Consider the following 22,619-nt stretch of genomic DNA (forward strand, 5'->3'; position numbering starts at 1 on the left):
TGATGCAGGTATAAGGTGAACCAAGGCTTGTGCGTGCACAGCAGGAGCATAAATCTAAAGCAGCTAGCAGATGAATCACACAGCCGTGTGTTTATCCTACAGGATAAAAAGTTATCCCAAAGTCAGGCATGGCTGCACCCAGTAGCAAAGCCGTCCCATTTTTTTCCACTCCTGAAACATGCAAAAGAGTTGCCCAAAAAAGTTCACATTTTAGCAGGTTGGTGGATGCTGTTCTGCCTCTTGTCGTGCAAAATGGAGCCTTCCCATTAATGCACAGAGGGGTGTGTGTGTGTCTTTAAGCGGCTGCTGATAGACTCAATGAAGGGAGGCTGCTTTGATATAAACCCCTCTTTGCTTCACAGCCTTCTTTTCTGATGCACATCTTAAGCCTAGTTCTCACAGATAGTAAAACATTTTAAACGTTGCATGTTTTATTGCTTTTAATGTTGCATTGCTGAAATTGTGAAGTTGCCTTGAATTTATGTATTGGGGGTATTATATAAAAATAAATAAGCCTCTGGCTGGGCTGTACAATTTCAGACTACACAGAGGGGCTGAAAGGATTCCTCCTCCGTGCTCCAGATGTTGGGAGATGATGGTTCTTCTAACCCAGTCTTTTTTCCTGCCATGCTTTATAAGGTGCAGGAAATTGTATTGTTTGGTGGGGTATTCATTCCTAGACAGGCTAAAGTGTTACAGCTCAGACCATACCTCCACCACTGTGTTTACTGCTTGTGAGAACTAGAGGTGGTGGCAATTTCCTTTTGATCTGCTGATTTTGAGTGACGGTGGAGCAAAATCATTTTTTTAAACAGAAAATCTGGAGCTTTAAAAAACCCAAGAGGGAGATCTCAGAAAATAAAAGTTATATTTGATGACCAGCATTTAACAGGAACTGACTGATCTGTGAATAAATTTTACTCTTACTGTCTGAGTTGCTGCTTGGTTCTTGTGCATAGTATGTGATTATATGATTCAGATCTTTACAGGCATGTTCTCTTCCTCCTTCCATTGTGCTTCATAAGAGCTACAATCCTGCACCATATAATGTCAGCAGCAAGAGAATTATAGCCCTACCCAACCCTCATGGTAAAAGTCACAGGAAGCAAATCCATCCCTCATGATCCCCTCCAAATATCACCTGAGCAGAGTAGGAATAGCTGTGCTGCTGCTTGTAACAGATACAGATTGCACTCTATATTGGCTGTTTCCTGGTGAAATGGCTTGTTCTGGTGTTGTGCAAGAATTAAAGGATTCTCCCACCCACCCAAAAAATAATCCTATGACACAACTGCTTTGGGAGGTGGTCACACAGAATGGCAACCAACATGAATGTACCTCAGTGATGATTCAAAGTTTTATTAGCTTGAAAAACTCTTGGGAGTGTTTACAGAAGCCTGCAATGAAGGGACTGGTGTTGGATGGGAGTCCTCTATTCCATTTTACTTACAGTTGCTGTGCACCGTGTACCCTTGACTTCCAAGAAAGGAAGAACCTGCAGAGAAAATGGAAGTTCTACAACACGTTCTAGAAGATGCTAAACTTGTGATGGGGAATAGCTGTGCTTTAGAATCCCTTTGAGCCTCCAGACCTGTAATCCTTCAAATCTTCCACTGCAGCTGTGCAGGGATTAGGTCAAAGCAAGATGAACCAGCCTGTGTCTTCTTTGACGCAACCCTGACGTCCAAGTCACCAAGCTCTCCACTGTGCTTCCTTCTCCTCCCCCCTGCCCCCAAGGGGCATCCCTTTTGCTGGAAATAATTGGCACTTTTTTTGAAACGTGCAGAACAGTTGTCTGTGTGAAACTATCCTTCCCCTTCAGTGTTACATTTAAAAGAAGTGGCTTACTTAGCCTTAGTAGGCGCAGAACAGATGGGATTTATTTGGTCCTCCAGAAATTGCTGAACTACAACACCCATCACCCCTGCCCACTGGAGACCTGCTTACTGAAGCTGATGGGAGTTGTAGTTTTGTAGCACCTGGAGGCTCAAAGGTTTGCTACTCCTGCTGCAGAGCAAGCATTCTCCAAAATGCCAAGAGCTGGGTCACCTCCTGCATTCCCCCACCCCCTGCAATAAAACTAAAGGGACACTTGACAAAAATGTTTCGTAGCACTGCCCATTCCAGAACAGGCATCTTTTTTGCTGCCTCCAAGGTAGCTCAGTTCATACAGCCTCCCGACATCCCCTTCCTGCTTTCTTCCAGGCTGTTTTTTCCATAGTAATGACTTCTGCAAGTTGCTCGGCATTGTAAATTGGCTGTGTGCAGCAATCCTTATTCTTCTCTGGAGGAGGAGGGGTTAACGTAGCGCCTGCACCCCTCAAAGTTCTTGGCAGCCAGAGAGAAAGGCCAGTGCTGCAGAGGGAGGGGGCAGTAGCTTCAATTCAATAAGGCACAATTCAGCCCTTCCTCTCAGAGCATGTTCCTATGCCCTCAAAGTTTTTTCCTTCAAAAGCCTCCATGGCCTTATGCTTCCCACTATGTGCTTTATTTCTTGGCACATTCCTTCCTGTGACCTTTGACCTCAACCTTGCCTGTCTCCCCAAAATGACTCGGTCTTTTCCCTTTGGTGAGACAGAGGCATTTCCAGTCAACCTCCCTTAGGAGAGTTATCATTTCCTCCTCTCACCGCCAGTCGCTCTGCCCTGTAACAAAGCCAACTTGAAATAATTGCATATTCTTCCCATGCCTCTAAATTCTCCCTTTCCCGTGTTGTTCCCTTGCATCTTCGTTGCACGTCAGCCCCCTGGAGCCATGGACCTGTTCTTTGCAAAGTGACATACATGGATAGATGGTGGTATATGAAGAATGATCATCGTCCCACACGCACTGGGCAGCCAAAGAAAACCTTTGGAGCTGCCCAAAGGGGAAAAGAGGCAGGAGGAGTTGTTTGAGATGCAAAGTGCGTCCACCGCTGGTTGCGTGAAGCCCGAGAAGGTCAGGGTGTGCAGGAAAAGTACTCTGAGTTCTCCCAATGTTAACAGTGTGCCTTGTAAAGTGATGCATCAGAAGCTTGTGCTTTTTAATGAGCACATGGACCTCATGCAGAAGCTGAGAGAAGCACAATCCCAGAAATTTCCTCTTTGGAGCCAAACCACTGGGCTCAGCCATAGCTGAGGGGAGCGTTGCAGAATTCCCACACTGAGTCAGGCTGGCCAATGCCTGGACTACAGAGCCATAACGTCACCTGAAGAGGTCCTCAATGGGTTTCTTGCTCTAGCATCTTCGGAAACAAAACTGAAGAGGGATCTCAGTGCCTGTATCTGCAAGGCTTTCTTGATCTTGGCCTAGAAGCCTGTAGCCTTCATAGTTGAGAGAGGAGATCTTCGTTTCTCTGGTACAGAATATACCTCTTTGAAAAGCTTGAAGGTAGATAGCAGCTGAACAATGGGAACAGGTGGTAGAGGGACAGTATTAAGGCCCTTGGTGATCTCCTAGGATGGACTGCCATCCTACCAAAGCTGAATCCTGAGTTGGTTTTGAGACGTGGAACACAGGAAGCTCCCTTATCCCAAGTTGAACCATTGCTTCATCTGGTATTGCCTACTCTGGCTGGGCAGTGACTCTCTAAGATTTCCAATGGGGTCTCATCCTGCCCTATCTGGAGATCCTAGGGATTGAACCTGGACCTTCTTCATCCAAAGCAGATGCTGTAAAACAGAGCCAGACACGCACACATCCCTCTCTAATTCCTGGAGCTTCAGGATTCCTTCTGCAGCATTTCGCAAACCCTTCATCAGGCTCTTTGGCACTTCCTAATGCCCTTTCATGGCTGGTATATCATCATCCAGATGCTGTAAGCCAGCAATGTCAATTTCTATGTTTTGCCCAACTGGTAGAAATAACCTCTGCCCCCTTTTTCAGAACGTTGCCTGTGGTACTCCAACAAAGCTGTGACCATCTCCACCACCATTCCCCCAAGCACTCTGTGGCCATCTGAGAATGCCAGGTGCAGCATCATGGAACAGAGCATCAATCGCTGTCTTAAGGAGCTCTTAGGCAGCTTTTGCCTGTGCCGTCTTGGTGTCCCCGATTTCCTCTCTTACTGGGTGCAGCAGAGGGCAGGGTGGTCCAGTTTCCAAAGCTGCCACTTCTTCTTCATTTCGGATTTCACCTGGATGAAAAGGAAGCATAAGAACGGCCTCCTGAATCAGGCCAGATATACAACTGAGAAACTAAGCAAAAGCCTTCTAAAACAGAATAAAATATTCCCAAAACAGTAACAATTGAAAGCATCTAAAAGCTGTTTCAGTTAAAAGCATTCTAAAAGCAACTGCGATTCAAAACATCCATCCAGTGATCTTGGGGTTGCCAGAATCAGTATTCTTCAGCCACCAAAAGTATGCTTGAAAACGAATGTTTTCAAATTCCTTCTGGAAAGCTAATGATGGGAGACAAGCACACCTCACCAGGAAGGGTATTTCACAACCGGGGAACCACCACCAAAAAGGCCCAGTGAGCACCAACCAGACATCCCTTGGTGATGTCAGCACCAACAAGTACTCATCTGTCAATCAGAAGCTCCAATAGGTAAGGCTGATCAGGGATTAGTATGAGCAGTATAAGACTGCATGCCCAAGAATGACTGGATCATCTCAGCTGTGGGGGTGTGCATTGCTTACCTCCTTATTTGCAAAGCAATACAAGACAGCAACCAGGAATCCCTGCAGTAGACGAGAGAGAGGAAGCATGAGCTTGCAATACCAAACAGGAACCTGTTGGAAAACAGGGCCAAAGCCTCATGGCTTTTGCCAGACAATTTCTTTCTGCACACTGCTGCCACATACATTCTCCAACAAACTTTCCCCTTTGGGGTGTAAGTAGGAAATGGGGGGGGGGGTGTCAGGAAACAAGTTAAGCAGCCATGTCAGAAAGCAGGTGATCCAAGCCAGGTGTTCCCCAACTCACCTGAAAGGAGTTGAGGAAGAGAGTGAAGAAGACTTTGATGTAGCGCAGCACTCCTGTAGTTTGCTCGTCTGTGACAAAAATGAAGACCACTTCATGGATCCCAAAGAGAGGGACAAGGGTGAGGGTGGCTTTGGCCAACCTGGAAGGGACAACACCAAACATGAGATGAAACTTAAGTTCCTGAGTTCAGGGCTCGGGCTTTTCTTTGAGAAGCCTGAGCCAGCAAGTTTTCTTGGGGGTTTACCTGGAGGACAAACTCACCGCAGTTTGTAGTCTGCATAGCCCTTCTGATTGGCTCGCAGCTTGGCCAGGATCACTTTGAGGATCTGCATGAAGATCAGCAGGTTGATCTGGGAAGACACATGGGTGAGCTAATCAAAGCTGGGAAGCAACAAACCCCTTGCTCACGAAAATATGCTAACAAGAAGATAAGACGTTGCAGCTGAGAAGACTGTACCATGTTCTTTCTTCCCCCTGTAGATTTTGGGAAAGAGCAATAGCTCAGGGGGTAGAGCATCTGCTTTGAATGCAGAAGGTCCCAGGTTCAATCCCTGGCATCTTCTCCTAGGAGAGACGCCTGTCTGAAACCTTGGGAGAGTTGCTGCCAGTCAGAGTAGACAATACTGAGCTAGTCTGACTTGGTATAAGGCAACTTCCTGTGTAGCATTTGAATGGGGGGTGAGAGACACAACATAATGCCAAGCTATACTGCTTTGACACGGCTGGCAAAGGTGTTGCTCTTCCTGAGAACCAAAAGTCAGCCAGACTCCCTGCCACCACCACCAGAAAGGCACTGTCCTCCCCCTCTCGCCCCATCCCAAGCTATGCAAGAAGAATGGGGGGGGGCACTTACCACAGATGCTAGCAAAATAGGGATGCGAATAATCCACCAGTAACTCATGTTCTCGTTCAATGCCCAGCACCTGCAGCACAAACGGGGAGAAGACTGGTATCATTCCTGGGGGGTTAATGGAACAGGCAGGAAAACAGCTCTGTGGGAAAGATGGCAAGCAGGGCCACTCCCATCAGCTCCACTGAGAGGCCACAGCAGACACTGGGAGAGATGTCACCTTGTTCAGTTGTTGACCTGCATCTTTTTTTTTCCTGTTTGGCTGTATAACATAAAATTCCTCCCTGTGCCAATCACCCCAAATTCCCCACCCCACACCACCACACTCACTCTGCATTCTCCTTCAGGTACTTGGCAGCCATCCACGGCACCACAAAAGCCACGGGGGTTCCTGCAAGTCACACAGCAAAACCTCTGAAAAAAACCAAACACTCACTGGAAGTTGAGAAGCAAGCTAGGTCCACCCCCCACTGCATTACTGGGTTAGAAAGGCTCGGGTTTGGTTCCCCCCCCCCTTTCTTCAGCGCCCCTAAAACAAGCACCGTACATCAAGGGGTCTTCAGCCCAGCAAAGGTTCATCAATAGCCAAGATGCTGAGCTTCCTATTCCCTACCTTGACTCGGCTGTTGAGCCCAAATGGGCAAATTGCCCAGGTAATGCAATTTCTGCAGCTGGAGTTCCAAAATTAGCACTGCGTATAAAATAGTGTCTTTTGCTTAAGTTCCATTCTCAAGATTCAGAATTGTCCTGTCCTGCACTGGCCCCAGTATTATCAAGTGAGTGCTTCCCAGCCCAATTCTTCCTTACCCCAGCCCAAGTACAGGTACAGGGTGTAGTAATTCTTCTCTGAAAACACAGCTCCAATCAGAAGCTTGTACAGGTAGACCGCCTCCGCAAGAAACCAATAGTGATTGGCCAGAATACAGTACTGCATCACGACTTGAGCCACTCGACAACCAATTGCAGCCTAGAATAAGAGAGCCAATCAGTGTCTAATAAAAACACTTTCCAGCACTTATGAAAAATACAGACATAATACAGTAATACATATATTGTTGTCATTTCAATCATCATCGTTGTTATTCCAGTTATTTTTGTCATTTCAATTATTGCTGTTCTTGTTTCAATGATTATTATACATGTTTACAGCTTGGTTTTTTTTAAAAAAAATAATCTTAAGTTTTCAAAAGACGCATCAATAAAAATTAGAACCATTTAAAGCCCCTACTTCAAAATGTTACTAAAAAGCCAACAAGGAAGGGGCCTTAACTCAGCAGCAGAACATCTGCCTTGCATGCAGAAGGTCCCAGGTTCAACCTCAGGCATCTCCAGGAAGGACCAGGAGGGTCCCCTGGCTGAAATTGCTGGAGAAGTGCTGCCTGTCAGTGTAGACAATACTGAGCTAGATGGACCAATAGTCTGACTCAGTATCACATGGCTTCCTATGTTGTTGGACTAGAATATCCATCATCTTTGACCACTGGCCCTGCAGTCAGGGGCCGGTGGGAGTTTCAGCCTCACTGTCCGGCTACTATCTTAAGTGGGGCAGGGTTAAAAAAAATGGAGCTTCATTCCCCCCCCCCCCAGCACCCCAATCAAGCACTTTACATGAAGAGGTTTTCTGCGAAGGTTACCAAGATGCTGAGCTCTATGCTGTCTTCCCTGACTGGAGGAAGAGGAGGGGACAGAGGGTGAAGAAAGAGCTGTGAGTGGAGGTGGGGATCTTCTTCACATCCTTTGGACCTCCTGGGAAACTCAACAAACCTGCTGTACCTGGAACTGGGTGTGGGGGGCACAGTTGAATGGGACACAGCTTTGGGTAGCCTGTAGAAGCACCATCTACCTTGGGCCAAGCCCATAAAAGGCAAGTCTAGAGTGAGAGACTAGGGTGATGCCTGCTGTTTCCATGAAGTCTTCTCATTGGGAGACTTTTGTGGGTGAGCTGAAAGTTTGTTTGGACCCTGCGTGGGAACCCGGAAGCTGAGCAGGAGGGTGTGTCAGAAGGAAAATGAATTGATTTTGATTTTTATATATTAGCAACTTTGGATTCATGTAACATATTTATATGCAACTCTGCATTTTTTGTAATATTTTGTTTAAGTTGTCTGTTGTGGCTACACTGCTCAGAGATATTTTTAATAAGTGAATTAGAGGGGGGGGGGACCAGATTCCTTTTTGTTGGGGATAATTCAGATGGAAATTCCCAGGTGTCAAGAAAGGTTGTTTATGTATGACACTACTGCGGCTCGTGTTTTGTTAGCCCAAAAATGGAAAACGAGTGAAGTTCCAACTAAAGAAGAGTGGCAGCTTAAACTGATGGAATATGCGCAGCTTGCGGACCTAACATATAGGAGAACAAGAGAACAAGAAGAACATACGTTTAAAGAAGATTTTAAAATGTTTATTGACTATATGGAGGGAAATTGTGTATATTTGAAAACGTGGGCAGCGTTAAGATAAATTCAACAGTGTAAATAAGTTTTGATGGATGTAGTAATGGAATACTGAATTGTTTAGTTTATATAAAATATGCAGGGATTTATGTTATGCAAAATGAACCATGGAAAGAGAATAAGGGAAGTTATTGGTATTTTAAGGTTGTTTAAATGAATATTCTAAAATGTAAAACAGAAATGTTAATAAAGAAGATAGGGAAAAAAGATAAAAGAAATCAAATACCGGTAATCAAATCAAACGTTAAGCCCAAATGAGCAAATTGCCCATGTGACGCAAAATCTGCCATTGGAATTGAGTGCAATGGTGTGGGTTTCCTTAGGTTCATGCGACAGGCTGCAGGAATCATACTTGCCTCGTGGCTCAGCAAGGCCTCCCAGTCGGACACCTGGAAGGTCTCCCTTCTCCACATCTGCTCCAGCAATGCATCCTTCACGATCACAGAGATGGCCCGTAGCCCGAAGGAGGCGAAGAGGTTTGCATGGATGTAGTTCCGGGTGCAGCGAAGCTTCCTGGGGGGTGAAAAGGACATTGCACTGGGTACCCAATGTGGGCAAGGTGGGATGCTGTCCACTCACCACTGACCCAACAGCTCTGCAGCACTCTATAAATGCTTTAAAAACACAAGCCTTCCAACGAAGCTGGTGTAAAATTTACTGACAGTAACAGCAGCTCAGGAGTGGAACCAATTGCCTAGAGGGGTGCTGGGCCCTCCCTCGTTGGAGATCTTCATGCAGGGGTTCAACTCAAGCCAGGCTGCCAAGGAAGATCCCTGCCCAAAGCAGGACTTGTAAGCTCCTGATCAGAAACTCCCTGGCGCATCCAAGCCCAGCAGGTCCCTGTTGAACCTAATATGGCTCATGAGCCAGAGGTTCCCCTGTGCCTTAGTGTTGACAATATCAAGCTGCATGGACCAGTGGTCTGTCTCAATGCAAAAAGCTTCCTACATATCATAGTCATAGGCTAGATGGACCCAGAAGAAAAGCAGCTTCCTGTGGTCACAGACATTGCTGGACACAGTCCTGTGTATGTTGAAGGAGTCACCATGCGCCTATCCAAAATTACAGCAGCCAAATGCTATGGATTTCTCTTATCTCTCTCTTCCTTGCACACCTCCCGAACCTGTACAGAACAGACTGCACACTTGAGAGAAAAAGTGAGAGGCAAAGGGGTCCATCACCATCCCACAGGGTCTTTCACTCTGAGCCAGGATGCAGTACCTGAAGACCGTCAGGATGAGCAGAGCCAAGACCAGGGCCAGCAGAGAGAGGGAGTAGCCCACAGTGTAGAGGACCTTGAAGCTGACCATCAGGCGGTAGGATGATTCCTGTACAGGAGAGGAGGCCCCATCAGACAAGCCATGGCAGCCCATTTCCCCTCTTCTCCGGATGCATCCAACCAATAGGGGAAGATGCAACTGGGAGCACTGGAGGCCAGGGACAGTGGCACCATCAGGGTAGGACTTGGGGGCAGAGATCTGGGCCCCATTCAGCAGAACGAGCAGGGAGGCCCTCTAACACAGCCGGCCAGGCTTGCCATGTTTAGAAGCAAATGACATGTCATTATGAGCTTCATGGAGAGCCAGCAAATCCCAGCAGGCTCCCCTTCTCACCTCTCCAGTTTTGCCTTCCATCTCTTCCTTGCACTGGGAATGGTCCCTCCAGAGCTCTGTCCCATTCAGCATCACCCAGTGGCCATCAGGCCCACACTTGCGGCTCACCGTACCATGTTTAACTGTGAGCAAAAAGAAAAGAAAGCCACACAGGATGACATGCTTGGAAATAACGCTTAGCATCACTGTGCAGAACATATGTCCATTGAAAGCAAGACTCGCTGGCATGAGCTAAGCTGCAGGGAGGAAGGGGGAGTCCAATTCTCTGAGGGGTCATAATAATAGGGCCAAGCGGTAGGACCCAGAGGGATAGCTGGGCTCCAGACACCCCAGCACAGTGAGCCAGGCACTATCATTTATATATTCAAAGGTTACAGGGCTACTTTCAAAAAGGACAGCCCAGTGTCAGAGCCTCCCTTGCGCATTTTGTAACATCTAGTTCAATTTATCTGGTCCTGACAGTATGGCTGTTTCTCTACTCCATTATCACTAGCAGTTGTTAGTGTCGGTGGAGAAAAAAAACCACCATTATTATTATTATTATTATTATTATTATTTATACCCTGCCCATCTGGCTGCGTTTCCCCAGCCACTCTGGGCAGCTTCCAGCAAAATATTAAAATATAATAATTCATCAAATATCAAAAGCTTCCCTAAACAGGGCTGCCTTCAGATTATCGTGATGTCAGGACGCAGGACAAGTTGAACTAGCCATTACGAACGTGAAAATGAGAACCCCCAGCAATCAACAGCAGCCAGATGCTACAAAATGGGTTTATCTGAAACATCAGCACCAAGGACAGCAACTCTTCCCAATTCCCTGCTTGGTTTACAGTTGATGCAAAATGATGCCTGCTTTGATTTATGGGACAAAGAGACGACCTTGTGCCATCCAAACGTTCTGGAACACAACTCCTATAATCTGACTGTGGACATTGGACTGATTAAAGCTACAGACCAGAACGCCTTGAGGGCCCCTGATTTATTGGTTGGTGTCCTGTGGAGGTAAAAGACAGTGCAAACTTATTCAACAGGAGTCAAGAATATGGCTTAGTCAACAAGGCAAAGTTGACCTAGTCAACAGGATTTGAGAAGCTGGATAGAAGAAAGAGAAAATAGGGATTTGCAGGACAAGCTGAGAAATCCCAGCACGGAGACCTGCACACATTTTTGGGGAGATGGCAGAGAAAGTGGTAGATGGAGTATAAAAGAATTTTAGTGAGTCTAAGCCTCAAGCTCCCTGGAATGCCTTGCAGATACTCTCCAAAAGAACCCACAAAGAAACAGCCTTACCTTTCTCATACCAGGGCAAATAAAAAGGGCAGGAGACATTGACAATGGTCCCGGGGCTCCCATCTGGCCAGCATGCATACATGTCAAACGTCCGATTGCAAAATAGCCCTGAAGGAGACAAAAGCAAGTCTGGTTGGGAAGGGCAAAACATAGAAGGGGATCCAATATATTCAGCACAGCGTCTCAGAACACAATGTCAAATGCCTTCCGCACCCTCAGTATATTTGTGGCTGTCACTTCTGAGGGTGGGAGTTAGCTCAGCAAAGGGAACTGGTCCTGGGACAACCCCAGTTTAACCCTTGTGCAAGTTGGACCCTCCTCAGGCTTTTCTAGACCAATTCCCAGCCACAATCTGCATTGACAACATGGAGTTTCATTGTACATAACACAACTTGTACATCATTCTCCTGAAGCTAAAGCACCCCTTGTGGTTTTTTTCCCAGTGTTCCTAAATGCCTAAATTTGGAGCATGCAGAACGATTCCTTGGTGTTCTTCCTTGGTGCCTTCTCCACAGCGACCCTGGGAGCCAATCCTCAGACACTGACTCACCTCCTTTAAATCGGATTGGCTGCAATCAGAACAAAGTATCAGAAGACACCTTCTCATTGGCTAAAAGCTCCCCTTTCATGCTGATTGTGTGGCTCTGGGACTCTAGAGACAGTGACCCTGCTGCAGAGATAGTAACAGGTCTTTGACACACACCCCTTCCCTGCCCACAGCCCATGGCCGCTACACCTCTGTCTCCAACATCAACAATATTCACTGGGCCATCAGCATTCAGAAGTATTTCCCACATGAATATTTTTTTTGTCTTACTGCCTAAGTCTCCTGGTCCCTCTTTTTCTTGTGTGGATAGGGGCCATTCTGGCAATGTAAGTCCGAGAACGAGTTTGAAGTTCGTATACAGCACACTGCCTCCAAACTAACTGCAACTGATGGACCTATTCCAGTTTGCAGATTTGCCTAACCCTCTTTAAAAGCCATTTCAGCATGGCAGTCACCACCTGTCACAGCATTTAAGTTCCATAAATTAAGTGTTAACGCAACTCAGCAAAAGCATTTGCACACCCATTTTTCAGAAATCAGATCATAAGCTCATAGCCCTGCAAAATGTAAAGGGGAGGAGAGAGGCAAGTGCCACTCCCTCGAGGTAGCTTTCTTAACGTTACATGAAATCAGCACATTTTAATTCTATATATTGCTGCCCCTTAAAAAAAATGGGGTGGGGGTGGGGTTGGAAGTAAAGTATTTGATACATTTACTCCCCTCTCCCCGTTCTTAAACAATACTTAGCTGGTGGTTTGAATGGTTCCATCCTGTAAAGTCATCCCCCTATTCACAGGAAGGCAACTCAGAAAGTACCTTCCAATCCTTTTGAATGAGAGCCTTGCTAGAAATTGGTTCACTCTGCAAAAATCAGCTTCCCAGCAGGAGCAACATCCATAAATGCAGTTAAATAGAATCTCCAGACCTCTTCCCTAGACACACACACACCCTTACCCTTGCTGTAGTCAAAATCAGGGTGCTTAAAGGGTGTATCTGTTCTTCAGCGGGCATCTGACTTTGCATTTAGCATTGCAAGGAGTGAGCTTGCTGGGAACTGGGGTGCGGGGGGGGGGGGGTTCCCACAATTCCTTATATTGAGAGAACAAGAATCCACCCTGAGCACTGCATTTAGGTAAGTCTTTTTTTTTTTTTTTTTTTGCTAGAATAAAAATACCCTGTCCATCCATCAAACACTGCTTGAGTGAAAATGGGCATCCCTTCTGGGATTGACATCCCAGGAATTCCTATGGGATGTTTGGAGACTCTTTTGTCCATTGCTGACTAGAATATTAGGTTGGAGTTATAACTGACTGACAGAGGGAGGTATGGGGGAGAGAGAGAGAGAGAGAGAGAGAGAGAGAGAGAGAGAGAGAGAGAGAGAGAGCAGGAAGGTGGGAGAGAAATATAAGCCTTGCTAGGGCAGGAAACAGTTGATGTGCCACCTTTATAGCAGGTGCCCAGTTAAAATAATTTGCAGCACATCTACTCAGAAGTCGGTCCCGCCCATTTTAATGGGCCTCACTGCTAGGCAAGGGTGTGTATAGAATTGCAGCTGTGCTATGCAATTCCATGCATGTTTACTCGGAAGTAAGGCTTGGTATGTTCAATGGCACCCATGGTAATGCAGATGTTAAGCTGCAATCCTATACACTTACCTGGGATTAAGCCCCATTGAACTCCAAGGGGCTTACTTCTGAGTAGGCATGTACAGGGCTGTATAGTTAGCCTCTTTGGCAGGCCTGCCTGTGATTGGAGGAAACAAAGAGAGGGGGAGAAAGTAGGTGGTCCCAACCAATCAGTGCAGGGAAAATGCATCTCAAGGTATACCTGATATAAATCAATGTCATATTTAGCAACAACAACAACAAACGATATGAAAATATTTGTACCGAGAACTGGCTAATAAACTGGTGCATAAGGAATAAATAATAAGTGTCCCCAAAGAAACTGTGAACTTGAATATCATTTTTCACCCAGCGGTGGTCAGGTATAGCCCACTCAGGGTCCCTGTTTTATTCACCATCATTTGCTGCATTTTCTAGTGCATTTCTTCCATCATGGAACTTGAAGGGGATAAGGCCATAGCCCAGTGGTAGAGCATTTGACTTACATGCGGAAGGTCCCAGGTTCAATCCCCAACAACTTCAGATACAGCAGGGAATGTCTGGAGCTGTAGACAAATACTGAACTAGATGGGCCAGTGTGTCTGACTTCATACAAGGTGATGATGCCCTGTGATCCTTAGAGGCCTCTTTGAAGGCCCAAGGGGGGGTTTAAGGCAGTCTCATTGACCTCACTTCAGCAAGGTGGCTGGGTCACCTGCCTTCAGACCATGTGCAGGAATAGTAGAAGCCTATCACTTTTCAGGATTTCCTCTTCTGCACCATCCTTCTAGTCCAATCCCTTAGCAATGTAGGAATCTTTTGCACAACATGGGGCTCGAACCCATGACCGTGAGATTAAGAGTCTCATGCTCTACCAGCTGAGCTATCCACAGACCCTGGGCTTCTGTAGGAGGAAGGTGGAGTATCTAAGAACAAGTATTGCTCTAATATTTTTATGCAAACTGCTTTGTGAGGTTTGCCTGAGAAGCAATATATAAATATCTAAAATAAATAAAGAGGTGCAGATTTTCCTTGCGCAATTGCCACTTTAAAATCAGCCACAAAGAAAACGGCTTCCTACCTGAAGGGTAAGGATCACTTGCTATCTTCTTCAAGCACTCATCTTTATACCTCATCCATTGTTCAAATGTCTTCTCCAGAACTTTTGGGCTGCAGCCCTGCAAAAATAAAACACTCTGCTGAGACTCAGGGCAAAGGCACTGCTAAAGGTCACCTTTCCTCCTGGTGGATAGTATGAGAATGGCACAGGACAGCACGGCGCCTTCTCCATGGGGCCACCATGGTCCATCTGCATCTGCTGATTGAACACAATGAGGACTAGAAACTTGCAGTTTTGCATTAGACAAAAGTCTTGGAAAGCTGCACTGTGCACTCAGTACCACACTGTGCTCTTTACTGGCGTGGGTGGGCTCACAGCATTGCAAGGGAAGGTCAGGAGTCCAATATCCATTCACTGGACCTCTTGCACTGTTGGTTTTTTTGGTGGTCCTGCACAATGCACCATTTCCCTCTTATCTACGCCTTCTATCCAGGGGAAGGGAGGCATGTTCCCACCCTGCAACTGGAAGCATCTCCCAAGAGAGATACACTCCTGTGTTTTCTGGTAGGTACTCATCAGGGTTGCCAGTACTTAGTGTGGAATTGCAAGACCCTTGCCTCTTCAGACCAATAGGGAAAGAGGTAAAATCTAAGGGCAAAGGAACAGAATTAAGGGGACAACCTAAGGGACCCTTGAGACCACCTGTTTGCCGAGCATCCGTCCTAATTTGCTAACACAGAGGTTGAACGGCATTTGGTCTTTGTTGAGCATTCTTTCTGATTTGTTTGTGCGGAGGTTACATGCCACTGAGCATTCATCCCGACTTACACATTTTCCTGTCAGTCTTTTGTCCATTCCATAATTTTGAATGCATTTGCTTGCCATGAAAAATCCATTCTTTTTCTTTAGGTGGATAAAGCATTTTTGAAGCACATGCCTCCCCCCCGAAAGACTCTGGGAAGCTGTAGTTTGTTAAGGATGCTGAGAGTTGTTAGGAGACTCCTTAACAAACTTCAGCTCCCGAGATTCATTGGGGGGGACAGACACTATAACTACTACAGTAGTATGAAAGTGCTTTATGTGTATGGTGCAAATGTGACCAGCTTGTTCTCTGTTGCTCGATACAGAGCAGGACTATATACAGTGGGTGGAAATGGCACGAAATGAGATTTTGGCTAAGTATGAAAAGAAGCTTGCTAACAGCAAGAGCTGCTCAGCAGTGGAGCAGAGTTCCTTGGGAAGGCTGTGAGCTCTCCTTGGCTGGAGTATTGAAACGAGAGGCTGGCTGGCCATCTGTTCAGGCTGTTGTGTTTGCTGATTCCTGCACTGAGCAGGAGGTTGGATGAGACGACTGCCAGTGTTCTTCCCAATGCTGAAGCTCAACAAACTGTCCACAGTCTTCATTCATATTTTAGCAATAATGAGGACTAGAAACTTGGCTCCTTTACCGCAACCTCCAAGGACCACAAGCAGAGCCAGGATCTACCTGTATCTACTAGGTGCCATCCTCTGCCACTATGAAACTTGGGTCATATCCACAGCATACATGTAAAGTATCCCCCTCCCCCCCCAAAAAAAAAGAATCCTAAGAATGGTAATTTGTTAAGGGTGCTGGGAACTGCAGCTCTACAGGAGGCAAAACATTTAATATTTTTATTGGTAAATGTATTTATATCAGTATATGTATTTTTTTTTATTAGTTAATGTATTAGAATCCTCCCAAGTTGGGATTCAAGGCAACCTACAACATTTTTAAAAATATGAGATTAAAAGACAAAGTAATGAAGAACAATAGTTGATTCGGCTGATATGGCTGGCTAGGCGGGTGTCCCCTTCCTCCCTCACCGCTCCATGTGCGTCCCTCCCGAAGCTGCGCGCTCGGTGGAAGAGGACGACCATCCCAGATAGAAGGAGTGTACTGTTCTTTGGTCAAGGGTATACGATAGCTGCGCTCCCCTGCTAGAACCTCCAAACAAGCACTGAACATTAAATGTGCTTTAAAAGTATTGTGTGGATGTGACCTCCCTCTCCTGATCTACCAGGCAACACCCATTAACACCCAATCTCCATGCTTATCAGCCTAGATAGCTCAGTTGGTTAGAGTGTGGTGCTGATAACGCCAAGGTTGCAGGTTCAATCTCTGTATAGGATGGCTGCATATTCCTGCATCGCAGAGGGGTTAGACTAGATGATCCTTAGGGTCCCTGCCAACTCTACAATTCTATGATTCTATGATGTAAAGAGACCTGCCAAACCTGGCTGACAGCACCTTGCTTTGAGCAGGAAGACACTGTCCATGAGACAAAAGGTACCCCCCACCCCCCAACATCAAAGCGTGCACGAGTAAAGATGATGAGCTGACTGGCTTGAAGTTCTTACCTCCAGAAAGATCAGGCTCATCCAAGGGAGGCAAATCCATTTAGTCACAGACCAAGGGGAAGATGCATTCCTCATAGTTAGCTTTGCTCCTTGGCACGGGAATCACAGTCAAAATACGATCCTTTCAAAGCCCCTGAGAGAAAGAGAGAAGAACGTGGCAGGAAAACAGGTTTAGAGACACTTTTGGAGAACTTTTGTCTAGCCTCTGGGATCTTCCAGACAATCAGCAAAGATGGATAGACTATCCTGTCGCAAAGATTGCTACAGAAACACTTGCCTCTTCCCATTACTATTTTCCTGCTGATTGAAACTGCTTTCATTTTATGTAACCACAACATTATTCAAAGTGTTGGTGCTGACCTTTAAAGCCCTAAACAGCCTCAGTCCAGTATACCTGAAGGAGCTTCTCCACCCCCATCATTCAGCCCGGACACTGAGATCCAGTGCCGAGGGCCTTCTGGCGGTTCCCTCACTGCGAGAAGCAAAGCTACAGGGAACCAGGCAGAGGGCCTTCTTGGTAGTGGCACCCGCCCTGTGGAACGCCCTCCCATCAGATGTCAAAGAGAAAAACAACTACCAGACTTTTAGAAGACATCTGAAGGCAGCCCTGTTTAGACTATTGCATTTTAATATTCTGTTGGAAGCGACCCAGAGTGGCTGGGGAAACCCAGCCAGATGGGCGGGGTATAAATATTATTATTATTATTACTGTTATTGATATAACTAAACATGAAGGGGAAAATAGATCCAGACAGAAAAACAAGAAGTTTTGATGACAGCAAACAGCAGGCACCAAACCTAAGTACCTAATCAAATCATTACAATTATTATTATTATTATTATTATTATTATTATTATTATTACTACGCACTATACCTGGAGGTCTCACTTTTTTGTATTTGATTTTCAGTCAAAGATCCTTGGATCTAACATCTGCTCAAGGATAGCTACAGATGGAAAGCCCCACTTCCTCTGCAGGGAGAGATGGGTCTGACTCACATTCATGCAGCTGTGTGTGTGTGTGTGTGCTGAGATTCTGCCCAAGTGTGGAAAAAGAGCAGACGGAATGAGCCAGCAGCAGTCTGGTGGACATGGAGTGGCAAGCTTCGTGTTTCTTAGGGAGGGAAAATGCATCTTGATGTGTTTCCCCTGACACCATCTTTAATCCGAATTGAAGGGAAGGAATGACCTCGCTGCATTTTAAGCCATTAATGTGCACACAGCCCAAAGTCATCCAGGTGGGTTGCAAACACATTAAAAATAGGATTTAAATATGAAAAATAAATGTGGTACAAAACAGCTACTTACAATGCAAACCAGCGCAGGAATGGATAAAAGGTAACATCAAAACAAACCTCCTGAAATCAGAAATTGCTGGATTAAAGGAAAGGAGCAAAAAAGCACCTGCGGCCCCAGCACAGAAGCAGAGATCTTGCCTTGATGGGTATCTTATCTCTGACTCCAGTGTCACTTGAGCAGCACAAATCGAAGTTATCGCCTGCTGGAATCTCATGAAGCATTATATAAAAACTAATCCCTGGGGAGAGGCGTAATCGCGTAACAGAACCACATAGGCTGATTTGCATCTGCAGCTAAATAGATACCGACCTAATAGGAAAATGTCAGTAGTTCACACGCAGCGAGAGCAGCCTGAGCTGGAGGATGCTCTGAGTGGCATTTCAAGCATGTGCTCAGATGATCCCAGTCAGGACCGGCCTCCATCTGTCTACACATATGGTAGAAATAGCAGAAACTGCACCGGCCACAGCTACAGGACATGCTGGTGTGTACCAAGAAGACTACACAGGTACAAATGGCATCTGCCTTCTGCCAAGTCAGACTATTGCTCCATCTAGATTAGTATCAGTTACACTGGCTGGCAGCATTGTTCCAGGGTTTTAGACTGGGGTCTCTTTCAGCTCCAGTAGGGATTGAACCTGGGACCTTCTGGAGGCAGAGCAGATGCTCTAAACACAGTGCCCTGCATTTTCTCCCAGCCAAGTTTCCCTCTTATTGGAACCACCCTTGTCCTGCTGCTACAACTGCTCCTTGCAGAAAAAAAAATAAAGAAATCTCAAGTTCTAAAGAGTGAATGAACCATGTGAATGGAAGCCAGTTCTCCAGAAACAAGCAGTGGTCCACAATTCATTCATGGCTGGTTCCCCCTCCAGATCGAAAGGAAAATAACAGGGAGAAAATACTGCAGAGCAGGAGATGGGAACCTGCAGCACTGCAGTATTACTAGACTATGGGCACATCTGCACGACACATTTAAAGCACATGGCTAATTCTTAAATAATCACTTCCTGACAGTGAGAGCTGTTCAGCAGTGGAATTTGCTGCCAAGGAGTGTGGTGGAGTCTCCTTCTTTGGAGGTCTTTAAGCGGAGGCTTGACAGCCATCTGTCAGGAATGCTTTGATGGTGTTTCCTGCTTGGCAGGGGGTTGGACTGGATGGCCCTTGTGGTCTCTTCCAACTCTATGATTCTATGAAAAATAACAACAAGAACTTTTGTTAAGGGTACTGGGAATTGTAGTTATGTGAGGAGTTAACTACAGTTCCCAGCAGTCGAGGCCAGGCCATTTGGTGGGCTGGGGGGCTGCCAGTTAAATATCCTTCTTCCTTCCTGTTACAGGTAGGTAGCCGTGTTGGTCTGCCATAGTCAAAACAAAATAAAAAATAAAAAAATTATTTGTTTTTTATTTGTTTTTTATTTTGTTTTGACTTCTTCCTTCCTGTTCAATTTCTTATTAAAGCATTTTTATCCTGCTCTTTGGCTAAAGAAAGGCTCCCACAGTGAAAGCTTCAGTTATCATTAATAAGAAGGATCCTGTGGGATAACCAGAGTCATATAACCAACATGCATAAGTCTAATTAATGCACGAAGGAGTTAATACCATAGAGTAAGCTGTCCTGCCAGGCTTAGCTATGTCACTTCTCCTACCTTGGGAGGAAATAGGTAATCAAGCCTATTGTCCCCACATACCCCATAGTCTACCTGGGAAGCTCAGCATGAGAACAGGAGCATTTCTCAAGAAGCTGAGAGATACCAATGGATTGTGGCTAATATCATGCATCCTTGGCTCCCAACTGGGAGCATGTTGGGGCCAGCATAACCGGTAATGCGTGCACAAGCCTTGAAGTCAAAGCATCCCCAAGGATGCCATTGTCAAGAGGCTGGCGTTTAAACCTTTTGCATGGCAAATGTGGGGCTCTTCGTGCACCTGGCATCCGCCCTGCCAGCAAAGCCGGCCCCAGACTTGCAGCCGTGGGTGATCTAAGAACAAACTGAAAGAGCATCAGCACAAAGCCGCACTTGTTCCAGGTTCCTGGAAATGGAACTCCACTGCAGTGGCATTCCGCGAAGAAATTGCCAGGGGCTGATCTGCATGTCGGAAACGTTTAATGAGGCTGCAAGCGTAATAGAAATGTACCTCTGTTAGAGTTAAAGTATCAACAAGGAAGCGGGGGGGGGGGGGGGAACCAGTTTCTTCTCTCTTCCTTAAGAAGTGGAGATTCTTCCCCACAACTATGGGTAGAGAGAAAGGAGTGTGTGGTTGCCATGCACCAGAGGCATATTATTTTGGGAGGGGCGTGGGAAGTGCTCCCCATCCACTCCTTTCTGACCACTCTTTCTCAGGATCTGACAACTCAACAGTTCTTGGGAACAGGGCATCTGTTGATGTAGACCTGAGCTAGTTGAACCTGTGGTCCTACAGATGTTGGAGTACACCTCCCATCATCTCTGATCCCTGCAACCTCTGGAAGGTACCAGCTTCCCTGACACAAAATAGTGAAATAGCCATATGTGTTAAGTGTGCCTGCCAAACACAGTATGGTGCAGTGGTTAGGGGGTTGGGCTATGGGCTAGGTCGGATCTAGGAGACCAGGGTTCAAATCTCCACTCTGCCATGAAGCTCACGGGGTGATCTTGGGTCAGCCGCTATCTTTCAGCCTAAACTACCTTGCAGGGTTGTTGTGAAGATAAAATGGGAAGAGAAGAATGTGTGCCATCTTGAGCTCCTTGGAGGAAAGATGAGATATATGGTAGGCGTAACAATAATAATAGTATATAACAAAGGCTGCTTGCTTCCAAAAGAGATGGGCACATAATCCAGCAAAAGTTATCATGGCTAAACTGCAATCCCATTTATTTGGGAGTTAAGTCTGAGTGAACCTGGTGGGGCTTGGTTCTGAATAAACATAGAATCATAGAATGGTAGAGGTGGAAGGGACCATGTGGGTCATCTAGTCCAACCCCCTGCAATGCAGGAATCTTTCACCCAACATGAGGCTCAACCCCACAACCCTGAGATTAAGAGTCTCGTGCTCCACAGACTGAGCTATCCCTCAATGAAGAGGATCATGCTGTAAAAACTCATGACAAACAGCTTGATCCTATGCAGGCTTACTCAGAAGGAAATATCACAAAGTTTAATGAGATTTAGTTGTTTACAGCAGGGGTGTAGAACCTGTGGCCTTGCAGATGCTGCAGGGCTCAAACTCCCACAGGTCCTGGCCAACAACATCTGGAGAGTTCCTCATCTCTGGTCAGTCTACAGGATCACAGCCTACATCCTCTACCATTGCTTTCAGCAGGATTTGCAGTGCGTAACTAGGCACGTTTACACAGAATTAATTTCCCCAAGACTTACACCTTGGTAAATATGCCTAGGACTGCCACCCAAGTCAGGGAATGTGCTCAATAGCAATTAAATTAATGCTGCTGCAATCAATATTATTAAGTATGCAACATCTGTGTGCCATTGGGTAGCACAACCACAACGAGTCTGCATATACAGACTCTCAACTTTAAGGGGGAGGGAAGGGGGGTCTGGGCAAAGGTACAGTCTCTCACAAAACTAACATAATTCTGCCTGGAATAGATGGTGTGATAAATTTCCAAAATGTTTTGTCAAATCCCAGGCATGAGCGAGTAGTTGCCTTTACTGAAGTCTGACTGTAGCTCCGCGGTCGAGCATCTGCTTTGCATGCAGGAGGTCCTGGGTTCGGATCCCCGGCATCTCCCGCTTAGGGCTTGGGAGTCCTGAAACTCTGGAGAGCTGCTGCTGCTGCCAATCAGTGTAGGCACCACTGAGCTAAATGGACTAAGGATGAGGCTCAGTCTAAGGCAGCTTCCTAGATTCCTCAAACCAACGTGGAGCTTTTCCTGTCCGCTTCATCCGCAGCAAACTCTGATCCACGATGGTCGAGGTGCCACTCGCAACTTACGGAGGAGGCTGCAGTACTCTGCTCGCGTGGATTCAAGCCCTATGGGGCAGAATAGGGCTTGCTTCTGAGTAAACATGTAGGCTTGCGCGATAGAAGCACCCTCCCCACCCCCGAAATTGATAATCAGTAGGCTACAACTAGGGAGTCGGGTGACATTGACCCCTTGTGAAAGGAGATGTAGGCCTACGTTCAACACACACACACACACACACAGCCTCAGGTTCCCTTTCACAGTCCTTCCTTCCAGCCACGATCCTGTGAAGACCACCACGTTTCAAGGCTGGGGAACCCTCCCCTCGCTCAAAATTAACTCCTGAGCACCAGGAGTGGTCTTCCTCCTATCTTTTAGGTGGATCTACAGTAGGCACGTCGGGGTGGGGGGCACACACATATAAATAAAGGGAACCTGCAACCCTTCTCCCCAACCCCCACGACAAGTCTCTTACCCCGCCCCCGCCCCCACGTCTCCTCAATATCTTATCTTTTTCTCTTCGAAATCTCAATGAAACAAAAAGTCTCCTCTTTAAACAAAACGCGCCGTGCCCTCTCTGTGCTTTATAACGCCGAGCCTACCTCTCAGGGTTGTTGTGGGCAGGAAACGGGGACGGGGACGGGAGTCAAACCTTGCGCGCCCCCTTGAGCTCCTGGGGCGCAAGCGGGGAGAGAGAACTCATCCATCG

General features: G+C 46.4%; 1 protein-coding gene across 1 annotated transcript; it reads right to left on the minus strand.

Annotated features, from left to right (window-relative positions):
• Positions 1-3,993: 3,993 nt before the first annotated feature.
• On the minus strand, positions 3,994-16,782 carry LOC117057104 (glucagon receptor-like). Its single transcript, XM_033167894.1, has 13 exons — positions 16,708-16,782; positions 14,350-14,446; positions 11,118-11,225; positions 9,825-9,946; positions 9,433-9,539; positions 8,568-8,724; positions 6,566-6,725; positions 6,089-6,149; positions 5,762-5,831; positions 5,170-5,258; positions 4,909-5,047; positions 4,623-4,664; positions 3,994-4,114 (listed from the first exon to the last, which is right to left on the minus strand). Exons 1-13 carry the CDS (start codon positions 16,780-16,782, stop codon positions 4,043-4,045), a joined length of 1,299 nt encoding a protein of 432 aa, XP_033023785.1. The 3' UTR covers positions 3,994-4,042.
• Between the last annotated feature and the right edge of the window lie 5,837 nt (positions 16,783-22,619).

This window comes from Lacerta agilis, chromosome 13 (genome assembly GCF_009819535.1).
Source record: "Lacerta agilis isolate rLacAgi1 chromosome 13, rLacAgi1.pri, whole genome shotgun sequence".
Classification (NCBI taxonomy): Eukaryota; Metazoa; Chordata; class Lepidosauria; order Squamata; family Lacertidae; genus Lacerta; species Lacerta agilis.

Coding starts and splice junctions, on each gene's coding strand:
- LOC117057104 (XM_033167894.1), bottom strand. CDS start 16,782: ATGAGGAATGCATCTTCCCCTTGGTCTGTGACTAAATGGATTTGCCTC. Junction 6,726..8,567: donor AGGCCTTGCTGAGCCACGAG/GCAAGTATGATT, acceptor CTCTTATTCTAG/GCTGCAATTGGTTGTCGAGT. Junction 4,665..4,908: donor TCTTCCTCAACTCCTTTCAG/GTGAGTTGGGGA, acceptor CGTCTACTGCAG/GGATTCCTGGTTGCTGTCTT.